Here is a 17816-nt window from a genome sequence, read left to right on the forward strand (position 1 = left end):
TTTAAAAAACCAGAATGGTTCCTGTTGGACTTGGAAAGATGTGAAGAGCATCCTGAGATCCATCCAGCTTCCTGACACAAATATAACCATTTTTACCTTTTCCCAAGAGATCCCACAGTCATGCTAGAGCAAGGGAGAGCATTCAAGGGCAAGGCAGGGAGATAAAAGGGATCATTATGCAACTGATTTCACATGGGTGCGGCTCACCGGTCTGATTAGCTGACTTATTTGCATTAATTAGGCACAGGCCCTGCTGGGGTTTCTGTGCATTAGACCCTCTGTACGAGCAGTGAAAAAGTTCTCCTCACCCCTGCCCATCGATCCCAGCCCCCAGACACGCTGGTACAAGCTGAAGATGGAAGAGAAAATCACAGCCCAAGTCAGCCCCAAAACCTGGGAGGTCAGCAAAGGAAGCAGTTGCAGATGGAAAACCAAACAGAGCAGAACTTCTATTAGGTATTGGATATTAGGGAAAATTTCTTAACTGAAAGGGTGGTAAGACATTGGCACAGGCAGCCCAGGGCAGGGGTGGAGTCACTGTCCCTGAAATTATTCAAAAGCCATGTGGCTGTGGCACTCGGGGACATGGTTCAGTGGTGGCCTTGGCAGTGCTGGGGGAATGGCTGGGCTTAATGATCCCAGAGGGGTTTTCCAACTTAAATGATCCTAAATATCAGCTGCAGCCTCCCACAAACACCCACGAGAGGGCAGCACGTGCCAGCACCCGAACAGGCACCAGGAACCACCTAAACCCCACTTTCTGAAGGAAAAATGAACACAGGCATCGGGCACCACGAGCTCTTTGCTACCTGGGCACTGGAACAAGTGAGGAAAGAATCAGCCTTAAGGTTCATGGACTAGCATCTGAGATTGGCACTGGATGCCTAGGGAGGCAATTCCAGTGAGGAAGACACACAGTAGGCTCCCTGCATTTTCTGGAGGTAACATGAGAAACTTCCAACATAGGATATTCTGTGATTTAAATAAGCAGTTCATTGCAGTGCAAGATCTTAAAACAGCCACATGCTGCCAAAAGAATAATTTTGTATTATCTACAACAACAGCCTTGTACAGGAGACCCTCTTCACCCTCCTCCAGGGTTCAATGAAAAATTGAGTCCTTAAAGCAATTTATTCCCTTCTACGGCTGCAAAGTTGAATTTTCATACAGTACTTGAACACCCTGCTCTAATTGAATGCTTTGCTTTAACTCCCTCCTACACATTGCAATTAATAATCCTTTCTTAATACCTGCACTAGTGTGGAGCTACAGGAAAACAAGCAAATTATTTTCTCTTTCAAAGGAAATCTGATTGAAATAATTTTGCAGGGTCTAAGTCACCAGATATTACCCTCCAATTACTACACAAAGAAACCTTGTCTTAGATAGTTAAAATGCACCCAAATCATGACTTGTTTCTCTCAGACACCACCCAACACTGCTTTTCTGCAGTTTCTCCTCCCCCCTTGATAGAAAAAAGCATAGAAAAGGAACATTATCTCACATTTCAGGAGGCACTTGAAGTAACAGTAAAGTAATAGGGAAAGAATGCCAGAAGCCTAAAAAAAAATGTTTAACTTACTGCTCCAATGCCTGTCACAATAAAGACAAAAATTCAGGGAAAGATATTCGATTAAAAAAAAATATCCCTGTGTTTCTGTTAACCCATGAGACAACCAGAAATTAATGAAAATAATACAACTCTTACATTTTGTTTCAAGAAATGTAACTACACTGCACTTGCTACCTGCACATTGAGTCTAAAGTTGGATCTCTTCACATCCAACTAGGCAGACAAGGATCTTTTTAATAAAACCCAGCCCTAAGTTTGTCTGGAGTCTCCTGTCTAACGAATCAGCAGCAAAATGCCACACCATGTTCCAGTGCCAAGCTCCAGTACTGCAAAATGCAACCCCACCTTTAAGGACCCAAGGCTTTGACCATTTTCCCTGAGATCTGATGCTAAGAAATGCTCAGTGACTGGATGACATCATACTTACTAAAGTCTCAGATGGTGGAAAGAAACATCATCCTGCTCCAGCCATGGCCCCTTGTCAAACTTCAGGTACTCAATGTCTTCAATGACCTGGGATCAGAATGGGAAAGGTCACAGACTAAGAGGTGGTTTGATCAAAACATCCAAAAAAATCAATTAAATCATCCAAATAGATTATTAAACAAATGAAAAAGGTTTCACTGCTAGAGCTGTATTAACAAGGCAAATGTTTAGAGAGAACATTACCATCTGCCACCCTGTTTCAGGAGGTCCTGGTCCTACCACAAGCACTGGGCAGGCACAGCTCTGAAGATCCTGGTGCTTTCAGCCTTGGATGGCAGGGAATAAACTGGCTGGGAGGTGCCTTATTTCCCAATTCTTACCTGATCCAAGACATTCTTCCTCAGCCTGCTGTTGGGGATGAAAAGTAAATAAGTACAACCCCCCCCTCTGAGGGAGAAGGAGGAGAAAATGGAAATAAATCTAAATTAAACCCCCTTTTTGTTACAAAAAGAATCGCCATGTTCCATAGGACACTTGTGTGGTGTTGGGTTTATTTCCAAAAAGGCTCAGGTGGCTCATTCATGGACACAACTGGCATCTGCCTCTGGGTGCTGTGTGGTTCACATCACAGAAACAAAGGCATGTTTCAGGCTGGGAAGCTCAAACAGACCTGGAGTAGCAGCACAGATGAGTCCAAAGGCTCAGGATTTCACCGTCCATCAGGACCTACCCAGGCATGGATGATCCCTGAGCAGAAAGGAAAGGTAACACCTATGGCTCAGCACCCAGAACCCTTCAAACAACGAATGCCAGCTCAGCAAATCAGTCCTTAAGCATCCCCAAACTTATCAATCCCAGATTTGAGCTTCATTTACAGCCTGGCTCCACCAGAAAACAGATCTTTGCTGGTCCAACAGGTAATTGCTCATCACACATGGCTGGCTGGACCTGAAGGAAACCTGAACTGGTGTCAGGGGGATGCACTTCAGGTGCATGATGAGGTGGAGATAGTGCCTTGAAGCAACTTGGACTGTTACAGCTCCAATCATCCCTTTTCAGAGGCCTTTTTTTCCAGAGGGAAAAGACAAAGGTGTGAGGTCAGGACCAAAATCCTGATGACATATTGTCAATTCATTGACAAGCAAGCAGATCACAGTAATGGAAGATAAAATAATAAATGAAAACCCCTTGTATTCCTAACATTAAGAAATAAAGGGAATAATTATAGTGGGTTTAAAGACTAATTTAGCAGAGAAAGTCTTAAAAAAATACAGTTGGCATGACACCACCAAAGCATATTTAGACTCCAAGCAAGTTTAGAGAGATCAGAAAATCATCAAGGTTGGAAAAGACCTCTAAGATCATCAAGTCCAACCCCTCCCCCAGCACTGCCAAGGCCATCACTAAACCCATGTCCCCAAGTGCCACATCCACATGTTTTTTGAAGACTGCCAGGGATGGTGATTCCACCACTGCCCTGGGCAGCTGTGCCGGTGTTTGTCCGCCCTTCCAGTGAAGAAGTTGTGCCTAACATCCAACATAAGTGTTCTCTAACCACTTTTAATGCCTTACAAGGGGGCAGTTGGCACTGCAGGTGTGAGCACAGAAAACCTGCTTTTCACATAAAGTCAGTGACCAGTAAGTTAGTTCAAAAAGCCACTACTGATTTTAATTATTCAATTTAAGAGCTGAACCTCTACCAGACTTCCCTTTGCCTACACAAAAGCAATTCCTTCTCTACTCCACAGCCAAGCTTTGAAAACTCACTGCTGCCTGATGACAGGACTGATCACAGAGAGCTGCTACAACAGGGCTCAAAATGTGTTCCAGGGGAGAGAGGAATCTGCATCCAAATGAGTTTTTTCTCACTGTTATTATCAGATCAGAGATCTCTCTCCCAGTAGCTCATTAACAATGGTATCAACTTCCCAACCAGATAGAACAATAGCTGCTTAATTTATAAGGAATGCCCTGGCACCCCCTGGGAATCAGCAGCAAATATCCAGGGCTTTCAAAACAACATTTAAACATAGAGCTAACTTTGTATTCCCAGTTTTATCCTCATGTGAAACCAGTCTGAACCACCCTAATGAAGCTCATTTCAGCACTCATTACCCCCTTAGCCACCACTGCCAATGGTAATTACAGTGTGAAACCCCAACTGACCTTTTTAAAAGACACTTAAAGAATCATTTCTAAGCTGTGTGCCTCTGCTATGAGCAAATCAAAAGTTATTAAATTCCAAGACCATAAAAAATTAAGCTCCCAAAGCCCAAATAACCTGCAGATTGAAGCGAGCTAATGAACATTGCAGCCTACCAAGAGGGCACCCCTGTGTAAACACACACCTCACAAGCCAAAGCCAAATCCCTCCTGCCAACCCCTATTTCCCAACTTCTACTGTGCCATTCCAAAGGTGAACTGAATCTGAACAGAAAAGGGGGAAAACCAGCTTTATTCTTTGAAGCAGACCAAGTACCAGTATCTGTCACCAACATCCAACGATCACATCATGGAATTGATAATCTTAGGGGTCTTTTCCAACCTTAATGATCTTGTACTTTAACTTCCAAATGCTAATCCTTCCTCCAGTCCAGATTTGTCCAACCAGATTAAGAACTCCATCAGTGCATCTGATGACCCTATTTACAGTGATGGCTCAAGACTGCTGAGCTTGGGAGACTCCCTACTTGAACAATAAGAGCTTTAGACTGACTTTAAACCCTGATTTAAGGGATTAAAATCAAATCTCTAGCAATGGGGTTTACTACAAAAAATCCAGGGAGGAAACAAGCTGCTTTATTCCGACCATTTTAAGACGTGTCCAGAGAGATGGAAGGGGAGAAAACAGGTGAATAACCCCCATCCCAACTTTTCTTCTACCAAACACCCTGGATACCCTCTGGAAACACCATGGTTCTCACATCTTATCCTCGCTGTTATGCTGTTATCCAGAAAAATAACTATATATTCTCATCTACATCACAGCCTTGTGATGTCATTTGAGCTCTACTTTTTATGGTTTTTTCTGTTTATCTGCTGTCACACTGAAGCCACCAGCCCTTTTTGTGGGTATAACCCCACACTGCCTCACAAGTCTACTGCTTAATAATCTAATAACCTCTATTATCCATTGCAGGAGAATCCACAAATCCATCCACAACAACACAGGACCCAAAATGTGGCACACACCCACAAAGGGAACCAAAGGCCTAGAGAGCCACAGCACTGCAGCTAAGGTGGGGGGGGAAGAAAGGGGGGACAATTTTTAGGACCAGGAAAAAGTCCTTATCAATATTTTCTGCTTCACAAAGTCGTATGACCAGAACTTTGAAGGACACCATGGCCAAAAAAAGTAACTTTTGCCTGATGAGGGGTCATTTAAATAATCAAATGTACACACTGCATATGCTAATAAGATTAATGAAGTAGATGCTACGATTCCAGTAAGATCATGTGATAGAAACCTAGGAGGAGAAGACTGGGCTGTGTATAAGGAGGTAGAAATTTCACCTAGTCAGGATGAAGACCCAGGGCTACTCTCCTCTCCCTCCTCCCAGGCAGGGATGACTCCTCTGCAAGCTTCCATGTAGGATTACCATCATCAACATAGGATTATTGTTATTATTAGAGCTCTATCCCTAAAACTGAAATGGGCCAACTACAAACCTGTCCAGAACCACAAAAAACTTGCTGCTCTTTCCATCAGGGAACAGCAGCTACAGAGGAAAATTAATGATGGAGAAGAAAAAGGCTTCTGTTATCCCACCAGTAACTCTCCATGAGCAGGAATGTTCAGTGAAATAAGGCAAATAATATTAAATTTGCTCCAAAAAAAGTAACCTAGTTGAGTAGGAGGAAGCAGTGATCTCGTGTCAATCCTGTCTCAGAAAAGAGAGATTATTTTTAGCAATGAGAAGGCAGTTTTTTGGCTTGGTCCAGGGTTAACATGTCTTGCAAAACCAGTGGAGAAAAAAAATTGCCAGCTCATACAGATGAATAATGCAGGCTTACAAAGCCTGGAACAGCTCTGGGAACACAGCTCTTTGCTACAACCAAATCATGACTAGTTTTTGGAAAACAACAGCTGTTTTATCACACAGAAAGCTGGGCACCAACTTCCACTGTCCTGACAAAGTGACACTGACAGAAATATTCGAGTTCAGACCCTGTATAGAACACAGAGAATCCATCCATGCAGCAAACTCACCTTCTCCACATCCTCGGCCTCAGCTGCCGTGTACTGCAGAACTTCACTGCTCTCACTGCAAAGAGGGAAGACACTGAATTCCCCTGATCCAGCTGCTCTACCCACCCTCTGCCCTGCTTCAGAATGAACAGAAACAGAGTTAAAAGGCACAGACCCCAAACCAGAATTGCTACAACTTTTTAGAATGCTCACAGTAATTCCTGTTACATCTGTCAGCTGCTTCTTTCCTGGTGCAAAATTGCTTTCAAAGGGCAAATGGCCTAGGGAACCTACATTATTTCAGTTCAAAAAAATAAAAATCACACCTATGGATTTTTTTTCATTTAACGAATGTGGCTCCTTGCCCCAATTACAACTGCCCAATCTACTTGAAGCTAAGTGAAATTTTCAACCAGTCTAGTCCAAAACGTCAGCGGACTTTCCTTTTTACAAGTACATTACTACCTGTGAGTTAATTTTTAGGAGAATACATGCATTCCTCACTATTTACTGAGATAACTGAACCAATACAAATGCAGGCAGCAGGATCTGCAAGTGTAAGAACATTTAAAAAAGGTAATGTTTCCTGGTTACAAGACTGTTTTGTTAATCACCCAGCAGCCTCCAGGGAAAAGGCACTTGCAGAGCATGGCCACAAGAGGAGTTCCTATATGAACATGTTTCATACTACACATGTTCAGCTGACCTCAGTAACAGCTGCTCCCAAACCTGCTCCAGTTGAAAGACCTTTCCTTTAGCTAACAAATTAAGAGAAAATAAAATAGAAGCCCAGTGTGCACATTGTATCAAACAACACACAGCAAAGCTGAAGGGCAAGGAGGAAAATTTCATAGAATCCCGGATGGTTTGAGTTGGAAGAGACTTTAAAGCCCATCCAGTCCCACCCCCTGCCATGGGCAGGGACACCTTCCACAATTCCAGGTTGCTCCAACCCGGCCTTGGACACTCCCAGGGATGGGGCAGCCACAGCTTCTCTTCAGTATCAACCCAAGGGAGAGGTCAGACTTGAGCAGAGCCTTATAGCAGCAATTGCATTAACAATGCAGATCAAACCACTTGATCCCATCCCTTGATTTGACTCTGCAGATTATCAGGGCTTCATTAAGAGAAAACAGCTGCTCAGTGACTCTGCAGATTATCAGAGCTTTCCTTAAGAGAAAACAGCTGCTCAGTGGAAGCAGTATTGGATATGAAAGGGAACATTAGCAATCTTAAGGGTCTGGTCCAGGAAAAGGGAAAAAAAATAAAAATCAAACAAAACCCGAGCACTGTCTGTTCCAAATCACCAGGCAGCACCTGCCACAGCACCCAGCTCACAAATCACCACCCTTAAAAACATTAAAGACATTCATAAACATGCCAGACTGGAACAGAAACACCCATTTTAAAGCACATACCCACTATAAAACACTTCAAGCAGCATCAGATTGCTCCAGTTAAATAGAACAAGGTAACAGGAGTTTTGCCCAGAAACAAACTGCATTTCAAGAGAACAACCAAACTTAAGCGTGAACATGGGAACCGTGCAGGAGTTTGCTCAGCAGTCTGTAATTCCTCTTTTCAGACTGTCTGAACCAGATTTTGGGCTCTCTCAAGAGCCAGGGAATCAGTGTCTAGGCAGAGCAAGGAGTGCCAGCCAGGCACGAACACAGCTCACTGCATCGCTCTGCCAGCAAACAAACAGTTAAAGGCAGTTGTGGCTCCTGTACTGATCCAAGACAGGAGCCATCCAGAGGTCCAGGGATGCATGAAGCTGGTTTCACACATTCCCAGCTGTCCCCCATCAAGGGGACAGAGACAGAGATCAATGTGACAGGTCACCGTGAGCCCATCCGCTGACAGGATGCCAAGCAGAGGGTGTGTGCTTAACAAGTGTACTGACCATGCACAGACAAAGGGCAGGGAGTTGAAATCCCAGCAGGATTTAGGATTTTGCCTCACTAAACACCACGAGATGTATCTGGGGCTCGATGTGATCCAAGGAACAAGCAGCATTTTTCTCCTCGCCAATAAACTCGAGCAGTGTGCCCCCAGGGGGGTGGCAGTCCCCAGGCTTCCCACCCTGCCTCCTTCTCCATCCTTATTCCCTATCATTCCCTGGCTGTAGGGGACACAGTGGGAGGCAGCTGGCCATGTACATCACACCAGCAGCTCCTGCCTGCATGAGTGACAAGCTCGATATCCAAGTTATTCAGTTCAGTTGCTGACAGAGCCATTACACTGATGTACCAGGGCAGAGGAGCGAGAGCCAAGGGGAGACAGGGAGGCTACAAAACACCCCAGGATGCACCTGGATTTCAATGGAACTCAATAATCAGCCTCATGCACACCCCAGAACTCACACCATTACAGACAGTTTTGATGGCTCAGGGACCTTGGAGAGTTTCCCTTCCAGAATTCTGTTTGGTTATGAGGGACCCAAGGCTGCTTTTAGGTTTTTAAGACAATGTGATTTTTGATGGAGCTCTTTTATAAGAACTGGGACAGCTGGCAAACTACCTCATCTCAAGTTTATAGGGAACACATTTTTGCTTCCCAGCTTGAGAAAGCCAGGGGAGCCCAAAAAGTGACAAGTGGGAATGGTTTCCCACTGACAGCAGGCAGGGTTAGATGGGACATTGGGAAGAAATTCTTCCCTGGGAGGGTGGAGAGGCCCTGGCACAGGTTGCCCAGAGAAGTTGTGGCTGCCCCTGGATCCCTGGAAGTGTCCAAGGCCAGGCTGGACGGGGCTTGGAGCAACCTGGGCTAGTGGAAGGTGTCCCTGCCCATGGCAGGGGGTGGAACAAGGCAGGCTTTAGAGTCCCTTCCAGTCAAAACCATTCTGGGATTCTATGACAACAGAAAGGAGTTTTTGAGAGATAAAAATTCCAAAACTTTCAAAAAAGTCATGAAAAAAGCTTCTGTTGCATCACACTCTCCTCAGGTCACACAAACACACATCACTCCTAAATTCCTTTTTAATTTCCCACTGTTGGCATCAGGCTTTTCTGGTGCCAGAGGTTATTAAGTGCACACATTATTATGCCATGACTGCAACAGCCCATCATTAGGACACAACACTGTACCCCATGGCACAAGGAGGATTCCTCACATGACCTGATCTGCTGATATGGGCAGATATTTTAGGATTTGCATACATTTTTACTCAGAGACTTACAAGAGAAAACATTTTAATTTGCTAACCTGATCTCTGGAAGGAAGGTTTTCTTGTAAGCATCCTCAATGTGCTGGAGATAGGAAGGAGACACCTTTTTCTCATATGGCTAAAAACAAACAGAGAACAACGTTGTGGAATTAATTTTCTTTCCCACCAGTACAGGCTCCAGCCTAAGCTCCACCACCTGCCAAGAGCTGGAATAAGCAAACATCCAAGTGAACCACATAAACATTAGTGGAAGTCTGAAGAATTAAGAATTTTGGAGTGTTCAAAATTCCTGACATGGCATTAAATACCTAGAGTAGGCCTCAAAGAGATCAGCTTTCCAAGGAATGATCCATCCTTGTTACCTGCACATTCAAGGAAGCTTTAGATAATAATCCAGAAAATAGGAGAAGATTGTCTGAGTCTACCTTTTCCATAAGAAAATGCAAATGTGCATCCACATTTCCACAGTTTCAGAAAAATGCATGGGCAACCACCCACTCCAAAAGAAATTAAAGCTGTCTTTTAATCTGTCAGGTTTCCCACACTGAAACACTTCCCTGGACATTATTTCCCATTACCTTTGAAAAAGGTAAACATAATTTAATCCTCAGAACACATCAGAGAACAGTTACAAGCACATGTCCAAATATCATAGAAGGAGGAAAAAAAAAGAAAACCCAAACCTAAAACTTTATTTAGATTAGTCATTCCCCAAAAGCACCCTACAGGTTTGCTGACCCAGGACTAGTTCACTAGCTCAGTAATCCAGCAGTCACTTTCTGAATTTCAGGAAGTTCACTGAACCTGCTGATCCCAAGTGACTCACACATGAACCTCAGCACGGGTGTGAAGGAGCAGTCAACTGGGAAGCTGGAGACAGGCACTCCAGCTGGGAACAGGCACTCAGGAATCATACATATATAATCCTAAAATCCACTGCAAGCTGCCTGTTACCTGGGAATGACTCCTGAAGCAGCAGCTACAAAGGCTGGTTTTAAGAGCAGCTGAATTTTATAGAATTTCTCGTTACAGAAATCACAGCATATTGATGCAGTCAAGAAAAAAGAAGTTGGTTTTTGCCTTTTTTTTTTTTTTAAAGCAAGTATATGAAAATACCCATGCAGATCTGACACCTCAGAGGACAAGAAGCCCTTCAGAGGCAGAATTCTGCAGCAAAGCCCACAGGACTCACACATCAGGGGTGTGATTACAAGAGACATTAACAGGCAGCAAGAGATAAGTAATAATAAAGATAATTAAGAGATAAATAAGCAAAAATAAGAGAGAAAATTACCTTGCCTTTCTCTTGAATCCTCTTCTGCACCTCTGGGACAGGTGCATCTATGTAGATGACCAGGTGAGGCGGCAAGAATTCACAAATGCTGATGTCTTTGATCTCCTTGTAGTGATCAAGGCCTGTATAAAACACAAATAAATCACATTCCCCACCCTTGTATTTGCAGTCTCCTCTTCTTGGCTTCTCCTCAAACAGGATTCAGGAAGTTTACAGAATAAACAACATCCACATGAAAGCAGAATTAAACTATGAAGCTGCATGCACTTAGATCTAAGAATCTAAACCCAGCTTTATCAAAGAGGAGGTTTTATTCCTGACTCAAGTTTAGTGGAATCTGGTTCTTCCTCCGTCATTTAGACACAGTAGAGCAGCAGGACCTCTAATCAAGAGGTTTGCTCACTAAGGATTGCAATGCAATCCATTATTTGTCCCTGGAATTTTATATTAAACTGTGGGTTGCTGGGATTTGCTGCCTCAGCAAGGCAGAGTAGTAAGATACAGGTGGTTAAAACCAGCTCTCAAAGACAACCAGCAACTTCCATCAGCTGTTAAAAAACAAATATACCTCCTAAATCTATGCCAAATCAAACAGCAGAAACACAAGGCAGTCAGGAAAACAGTTGCCTTCACCTCAGGAGCAGCCAAAACACCAGATTTACTAAGAACAGGCAGCAACAGCTCAGGAGCTCAGTGCCCATAACTCCAAACCACAGAATCTCTCGGGTTGGAAGGGACTGAGCAGGACTCAGCATTTCCAGGAGAGACATCCCAGGCAATCTGCTCCAGGGTTTGACTCTCTTCACAGTAGGAAAGGGTTTTTTTTCCTTTCAAATGAAACTTTTTGTATTTCGATTAGTGCCCTTTGTCTTTTGTCCTCTCCCTGGTGCCACTGAGAACAGACTGGCTCCGTCCAGGAATGCTCCCCATCCCTGCCCTCCCTGACTTAGACACAGAAACACTACCAGGTATTTATAAACACTCTCCTGAGCCTTCTCCTCTCCAGCCCAAACCCCAGCTGTCTGAGCCCCTCCTCACACACTGGACATTGTTTCTCAGTGACCTTTGTTGCCCTTTGCTACACTCACCCCAGTAAGCTCACACTTTTTCTCAACTGGTAGCCCAGAACTGGGCACAATACTTCAGATTTGGAGTGTCCTGGTGGCATCCTCTGCTCCAAGGACACAGTGGTGGCTCACATTCAACTTGGGGTCCATCAGGGCCCCCAGGTCATGCTCTGTGTAACTTCCTAGACAGTTTTTAGCTCCCAGCATACACAAGTGCCTGCAGATATCCCTTCCCAGGGGAAGGACTTTGCATTCCCTATTCTAGACCTTCCAACCACTTCTCCATCCTCTCCATGTTCCTCTAAATAGCACCCAAAACACGGTGCATCAACCACTCCCCTCCCAGTTTTGCATCACCCACAGGTCTCCTGAGGCTGCACTGTCCCATCATCCATGTTTGAAACCCAGTTTAAACCTGGTCCAGTCCCAGTATCCTCCCCTGGGGTACACCAGTAGTTACTGGCTCCAGCTGGGCTTTGCACTGCTGATCCCAAGTCTGAGCTCACTAGTTGAGCCACTTTTCAAGCCACACTGCCCACAAATGCAAGCCTTACTCCATCCCTGTGCCGGTGAGGAGGTTGGGAGGCAGCAGTGACAGCCTTGCATCACATAACCCTCAAGCACTGCTCCCCTCTCCCCCCCTGTGCCAGCCTGTCAGGAGGAGCTGACTAGCAAGAGTCTGAGCAGGATTTCCTTTTCACAAAACCACGATGACTATTATCCATCACTTCCACATCTTCAAATGTTTGGACATGGCTTCCCAGAGGATTTGCTCCACCACCTTCCTGCAGCCAAGCAGAGGCTGACTGGCCTGTAGCTCCCTGGATCCTCAGCCTTAGTCCTTCTCAAAGATAAAAGCAACATCTGGGTTCTCTGATATTCCAAAGGCAAGGCAGCCAAGCCCTGTTGGCCCATCACTGACCCCAAACCCAATGCTGCGAGAGCACGGTCAGCTTGAAGGAGCCACATTTCCAGGGAGCTGCAGGAGTCTCTGGCTCACGGGACACAAGTAACAGTGCTGGGGCTCTGGCACAGGTTGCCCAGAGCAGCTGTGGCTGCCCCATCCCTGCAAGTGTCCAAGGCCAGGTTGGACAGGGCTTGGAGCAACCTGGGCTGGTGGAAGGTGTCCCTGCCCATGGCAGCAGGGGAACAAGATGGGCTTTGAGGTCCTTTCCCAACCCAAACCATTCCATGATTCTATGAAGGCACAGAATACATGTTCTTTAACACATCAGCAGCACCAAAGCCTTGAAGAAGAACTGGAAATCTCATGGCTTGAGGTCAGTCCTTGATGCACAGAACAGCAACACATGAACAACTGATTATCTAAAGGGATCCCAAATTCCAAGCAGACATTTTTCTTTTTCTTTTTTAAAAAGTAAACTGCCACACTTTTGACAGATTATGGTAAAATAACCTCCTTTTGCATGCCAAGAACTCACATCTCTTGTGGATATATCCCTGTTTGAACATGGCATCCAGGAAAACGAAGTCGCTGTAGGGAGAGCGCTCCAACACCACACCTTGACCTGCAGGGGAAAACAGGCTCCAGGTTGGAACAAAATCAGCTCCAAGGTCCCCTCCAACCCAAACCACTCCGTGATTCTGATTCTAAGCAACAGGTCAGTCAGTGTTGGGATAAAAACCCCTTTTCTCACTAGAAGACTCTCAAATTATAACAAAACCACCACAAAACTGTATTTCATGAAACCAAAAAGACTGAAAACAGTCACCACCAGGAAGTAAGTTGGGAGCCTGTACAACTCACAGGAAGTAAGTTGGGAGCCTGTACAACTCACAGGAAGTAAGCTGGGAGCCTGTACAACTCACAGCTATCACGGCATCCTTAAATGCCCTTTTGAAGATAACCACCAGGGACTGCCAAACTGAAAATAATTAAACTGGCAACTGGTGAGGGAAATAAGAAACAGGAGTGTGCAAGGCAGTTTTCTAAATGGGCTGTTACCCTGTACTAAGGGGAGGAATATATGAAGTTGAACAAAACAAGAGCCTTTCATTTTAAAATGCAGAGAGTAGCAAAGCACTTTGAATCTCCTGGGCTGGAAGGGACCCACAAGGATCACTGAGTCCCACTCCTGGCCCTGCACAGGACACCCCAACGATCCTGAGAGCAGGTTAGCCAGGACTCAAGAGTCAGAAGTTAGTTTGGCCCTGAGCTCTGTGCCCTGTGAGCCCCACCTGTGCTGAGCAGGTGCTCCAGGGCATCAGCGTACTGCAGGACACGATTCCCATAGATCCAGGTCTGCATCCGGTAGGAGTGTCCATCAGGGCACTTGGGGTCCGTGTAGAACCTCTCCATGTTGCAGAAGCCATTGAACTTCTCGGGGAGCAGTGTCCCATCCCCAGAGATCCTGTTCATGTAATGGATGTCAGCCTCCGGGAAGTGTTTCATCCCTGAGAAGAACAACCCAACAACTGAGCACCCAGCAAAGGAATAAGTTGTGTTCACCTTCAGCAAAAGCCTTTTAATACACAGTTGTTCTTTAAACAGCTCTGAAACAACCCCCAAGCCCCTGGTCTATCACATCAGAGGGCAACAAACCCCACCTTCAAGCACTGCCCCCTTTCTGCCCCCCCCACTGAGAGCTGAGTACAACCTTGGTGCCACCAAACCCACTGTCCTGACCCTCCCTGTACATCCCCAGGGACAACCCAGCCTCTCCAGGAGACCACTGACCCCATCAGGATTGGGATTTCACTCACAACAAACCCCACCTACACAGGCATCCTCACCCCAAGCATTACCTATAAGCCCCCCCCATTCCCCAGTTAATTAAGTTCATAAAGAGCTGCTGCTTTGGTGAGGTTTCCTCACACAGCTGCACTGTTAAATTCCACCAGCTGTCAGAGGAACAGCCCCAGCAAGACATACCCAGTTTCTGTGCTATCTGCTCTGCCAGCTTGCCCTTCCCAGAGGACAAGTTTCCCTCCACTGTGAAGATTTTGCTGTAGTCCGTGAACCTCTTGGTAGTTCTATCTCCCAACATGTAAGCCAGCCACCCATACTGCAAATTCTGCTCAGGGCTGCTGTGAATTCTTGCCTGGAAGAAAACACAAGGAAATCAGCATATTTGGGGGTTTTTTAGCTGAAAGTGAAGCTTTTTCAGACCTACTATGAGGAATTTTTATGCAGTAACTGTAGCACTGACATTTCAGCTCAGCAACTGAAGCAGCTGTTAGGCTGGGAAGGTGGTTATGAAATTAAAAGCTGGGGAGACAGAAAGCATGGACCAATTCTCAGCATATTTTTAGGAGGGGCTGCTCTGCCAGAACCCTGCTCTGACCCAACACAAGGACCCAAAATGCCCAGAGTGGCTGAAGGTCACACACAGAATGTGCCCCGACCTCCCCGGGGAGACCCTGCTTTAGGCCTTTGCTTGTGCTGTTTCGTTTGTTGCCGGTTGTAACAGCGCCAAACCCTCTCCCAGCCTCTCAGGAAAGCTACAGCTTCCTTTCAACACGGCTTAGTGGGCAAAAGCTTGAATCTGATGACCCTGGGGGCCTTTTCCAGCCTTAGAGATGCCATGATTTCTGCACAGCACGAAGGTGGCAAGAGGCAGCAGAGCCCCTCCGAGCCCTGCCCAAAGCCCCGCAGCCCCCGATGACACGGAGCAAAGCTCGCCCTGCGCGGTGCAGGGACCCGCCACACCCAGGATTTGTTTGGTTTAATGTCCTTCTGGTGGCAGAGCCACAGCTGAAGGTCACTGGGTCACCCTCAGCCATTCACGCGGGTCCCTGCCTCACACCTCGCCTCCTCTCCCGCCTCCCTGCCTCATCCCACAGGGAACGTCCCATCCCTAGGCACGGTCCAGCCGTGCATCCCCCCCAGCGGAGCCCCCCCAGAGCCCTCCGCGGCCGGGACCCCGAGCGCGGGGGCAGCCCCAGCGCCCTGCCCGGGCCCCCCGCTCACCGCCGGCAGTGCGGGGCTCCCCCGCGGGCCCCGGGCGGCCGCGGCCCGGCCGAGCCGGGACACCCACAAGGACATGGCGGGCGGCGCGCGGGGATGACGCGGGGCGGCGGCGACACGGGAAGGGGCGGGGCGGCGCGCCAGGACACGCCCCCTGAACGCTGCCACCTGCGTCTGGGGCCACGCCCCTGAGCGCAGGCCACGCCCCTTCGCCTGAGACCACGCCTCCATTAGCGCAGGCCACGCCCCCCGCCGCGAGGGCTGTGGCGGGAACAGGGAGACAGGGAACGGGACTGAGAACGGGACTGGGAGACAGGGAATGGGGCTGGGAACGGGACAGGGAAGGGAACAGGGAGACAGGGAACGGGACTGAGAACGGGACTGGGAGACAGGGAATGGGGCTGGGAACGGGACTGGGAACGGGACTGAGAACGGGACTGGGAGACAGGGAATGGGACAGGGAACGGGACTGAGAACGGGACTGGGAGACAGGGAATGGGGCTGGGAACGGGACTGGGAATGGGGCTGGGAACGGGACTGGGAACGGGACTGGGAACGGGACTGAGAACGGGACTGGGAACGGAACAGGGAGACAGGGAATGGGACTGGGAACGGGACTGAGAACGAGACTGAGAATGGAACAGGGAGACAGGGAATGGGACTGGGAACGGGACTGGGAACGGAACAGGGAGACAGGGATTGGGACTGGGAACGGGACTGAGAACGAGATTGAGAACGGGACTGAGAACGGGACTGAGAACGGGACTGGGAGACAGGGAATGGGACTGGGAACTGGACTGGGAACGGAACAGGGAACGGAACAGGGAGACAGGGAATGGGACTGGGAACGGGACAGGGAGACAGGGAATGGGACTGGGAATGGGACACGGAATAGGACAGGGAACGGGACTGGGAACAGGTAGGACAGAGAACAGGACAGGGAACAGGTATGACAGGAAACGGGATAGGGAACGGGACATGGAACAGGCGGGACGGGGAACACACAGGCAGCCTGCACCATGTCTGGCCACAGCTCCCGGTAGGAAGGAGCCTGGGCCACTGTCTCTTTCCCATACCTGCACATCCACTTGTCCCAGTTCCCTCTGTGCCCTTCTTTGAGTGCTTGGCCAACACCTCCAAGCCCAGCTGCCTGCGGGGGGATCCATGAGAACAGGCAGGGGCATCCTGCGTTGTTCCCCCACGGCATCCTGTGCTTCCCGGCACCTCCCTGCTGAGCCTCTCTGCTGCCTCCTGCCTGTGCCGCTCCAGGTGGGAGGTGGGACAGGAGCCCTGCCGAGGCCTCTCCCTACCTGTGAGTCCATGGACAGCAGGGGATGAGTGATCCCAGGGAGAAAACAGGCACAGCTGCATGATTTGGCCTCTTGTTCAGTACAGGCACCTGCTTTTGGGGACCTGGAGCTCAGGTGGGATATTCACAGCCCCCTTTCCTGTGAGGTGTGTCTAAATCCTGGGATTTAGGCTTGGAACATGTGCAGCACCCCAAGCCCAGCTCTGCCTGGCAGGAGATGCCTTAGGAAACCTCTTTGCTTAAAGCTACTCTAGGTCTTCACCCATCTATTTCCAATGGGTGGAAAGAGGTAAATCAGGTGGATTTTCCCAGAGGAAAGCCAGCAGTGGATGTAGGAGAGCGATGTAGAGCAGCCTTGGAAAGGCTCTGAGGTTTGGAGGAGCTGGGGAGGAGAAGTCCAGGAGGAGAGTACTGGAGGCAAAGAGGGGCTGGGGGGCTTTGGCCAAACGTGGGACCACACGTGTCTTCATGTGGATGTGGCACTTGGGGAGTGGGTTAGTGGGACATTGGCAGTGCTGTGGGAACGGTTGGACTTGACGATCTCAGAGGTCCTTCCCAATCCAAGTTATTCTGTGATTCCTAAATCTGGGGGTGTCCCACAGGCTATGGAAACTGCCTTCCCACAGCCCCGCCTGCCACTGGGACACCTGGGAGCAGCCTGGGCCACCTTCCTCCCACAGCTTCCCTTCTCCACTTGATGGAGATACCAGAGTGCAATTCCAGGCCTGAGCTGGATCTTCCCCTGCCTTATTGAAAATCACACCCAAATTCCTGGATCTGGGAAGGTCACAACCAAACGTTTTACTCACTTCCCATCAAACTGACACCATCCCTGCTGACCTGGCACATTTTTGATCCCATTAG

At 47.8% G+C, this 17816-nt stretch overlaps 1 protein-coding gene across 1 annotated transcript in view; it reads right to left on the reverse strand.

The window, feature by feature from the left end:
* Positions 1-15764, reverse strand: part of NDUFA10 (NADH:ubiquinone oxidoreductase subunit A10) — a 28931-nt gene extending 13167 nt beyond the window's left edge. Inside the window, exons 1-8 of the mRNA XM_051791051.1 lie at positions 15647-15764; positions 14609-14777; positions 13915-14130; positions 13158-13244; positions 10649-10770; positions 9393-9472; positions 6210-6264; positions 2001-2086 (exon numbers count right to left, since the gene is read on the reverse strand). Coding sequence (XP_051647011.1) covers positions 2001-2086; positions 6210-6264; positions 9393-9472; positions 10649-10770; positions 13158-13244; positions 13915-14130; positions 14609-14777; positions 15647-15721 — 890 coding nt within the window. The 5' untranslated portion in view covers positions 15722-15764. The remainder of the gene's footprint in view (positions 1-2000; positions 2087-6209; positions 6265-9392; positions 9473-10648; positions 10771-13157; positions 13245-13914; positions 14131-14608; positions 14778-15646) is intronic.
* Positions 15765-17816: the final 2052 nt, after the last annotated feature.

This window comes from Manacus candei, unplaced genomic scaffold (genome assembly GCF_025592945.1).
Source record: "Manacus candei isolate 608988 ecotype Guabito, Panama unplaced genomic scaffold, ASM2559294v1 h1tg000029l, whole genome shotgun sequence".
NCBI lineage: Eukaryota > Metazoa > Chordata > Aves > Passeriformes > Pipridae > Manacus > Manacus candei.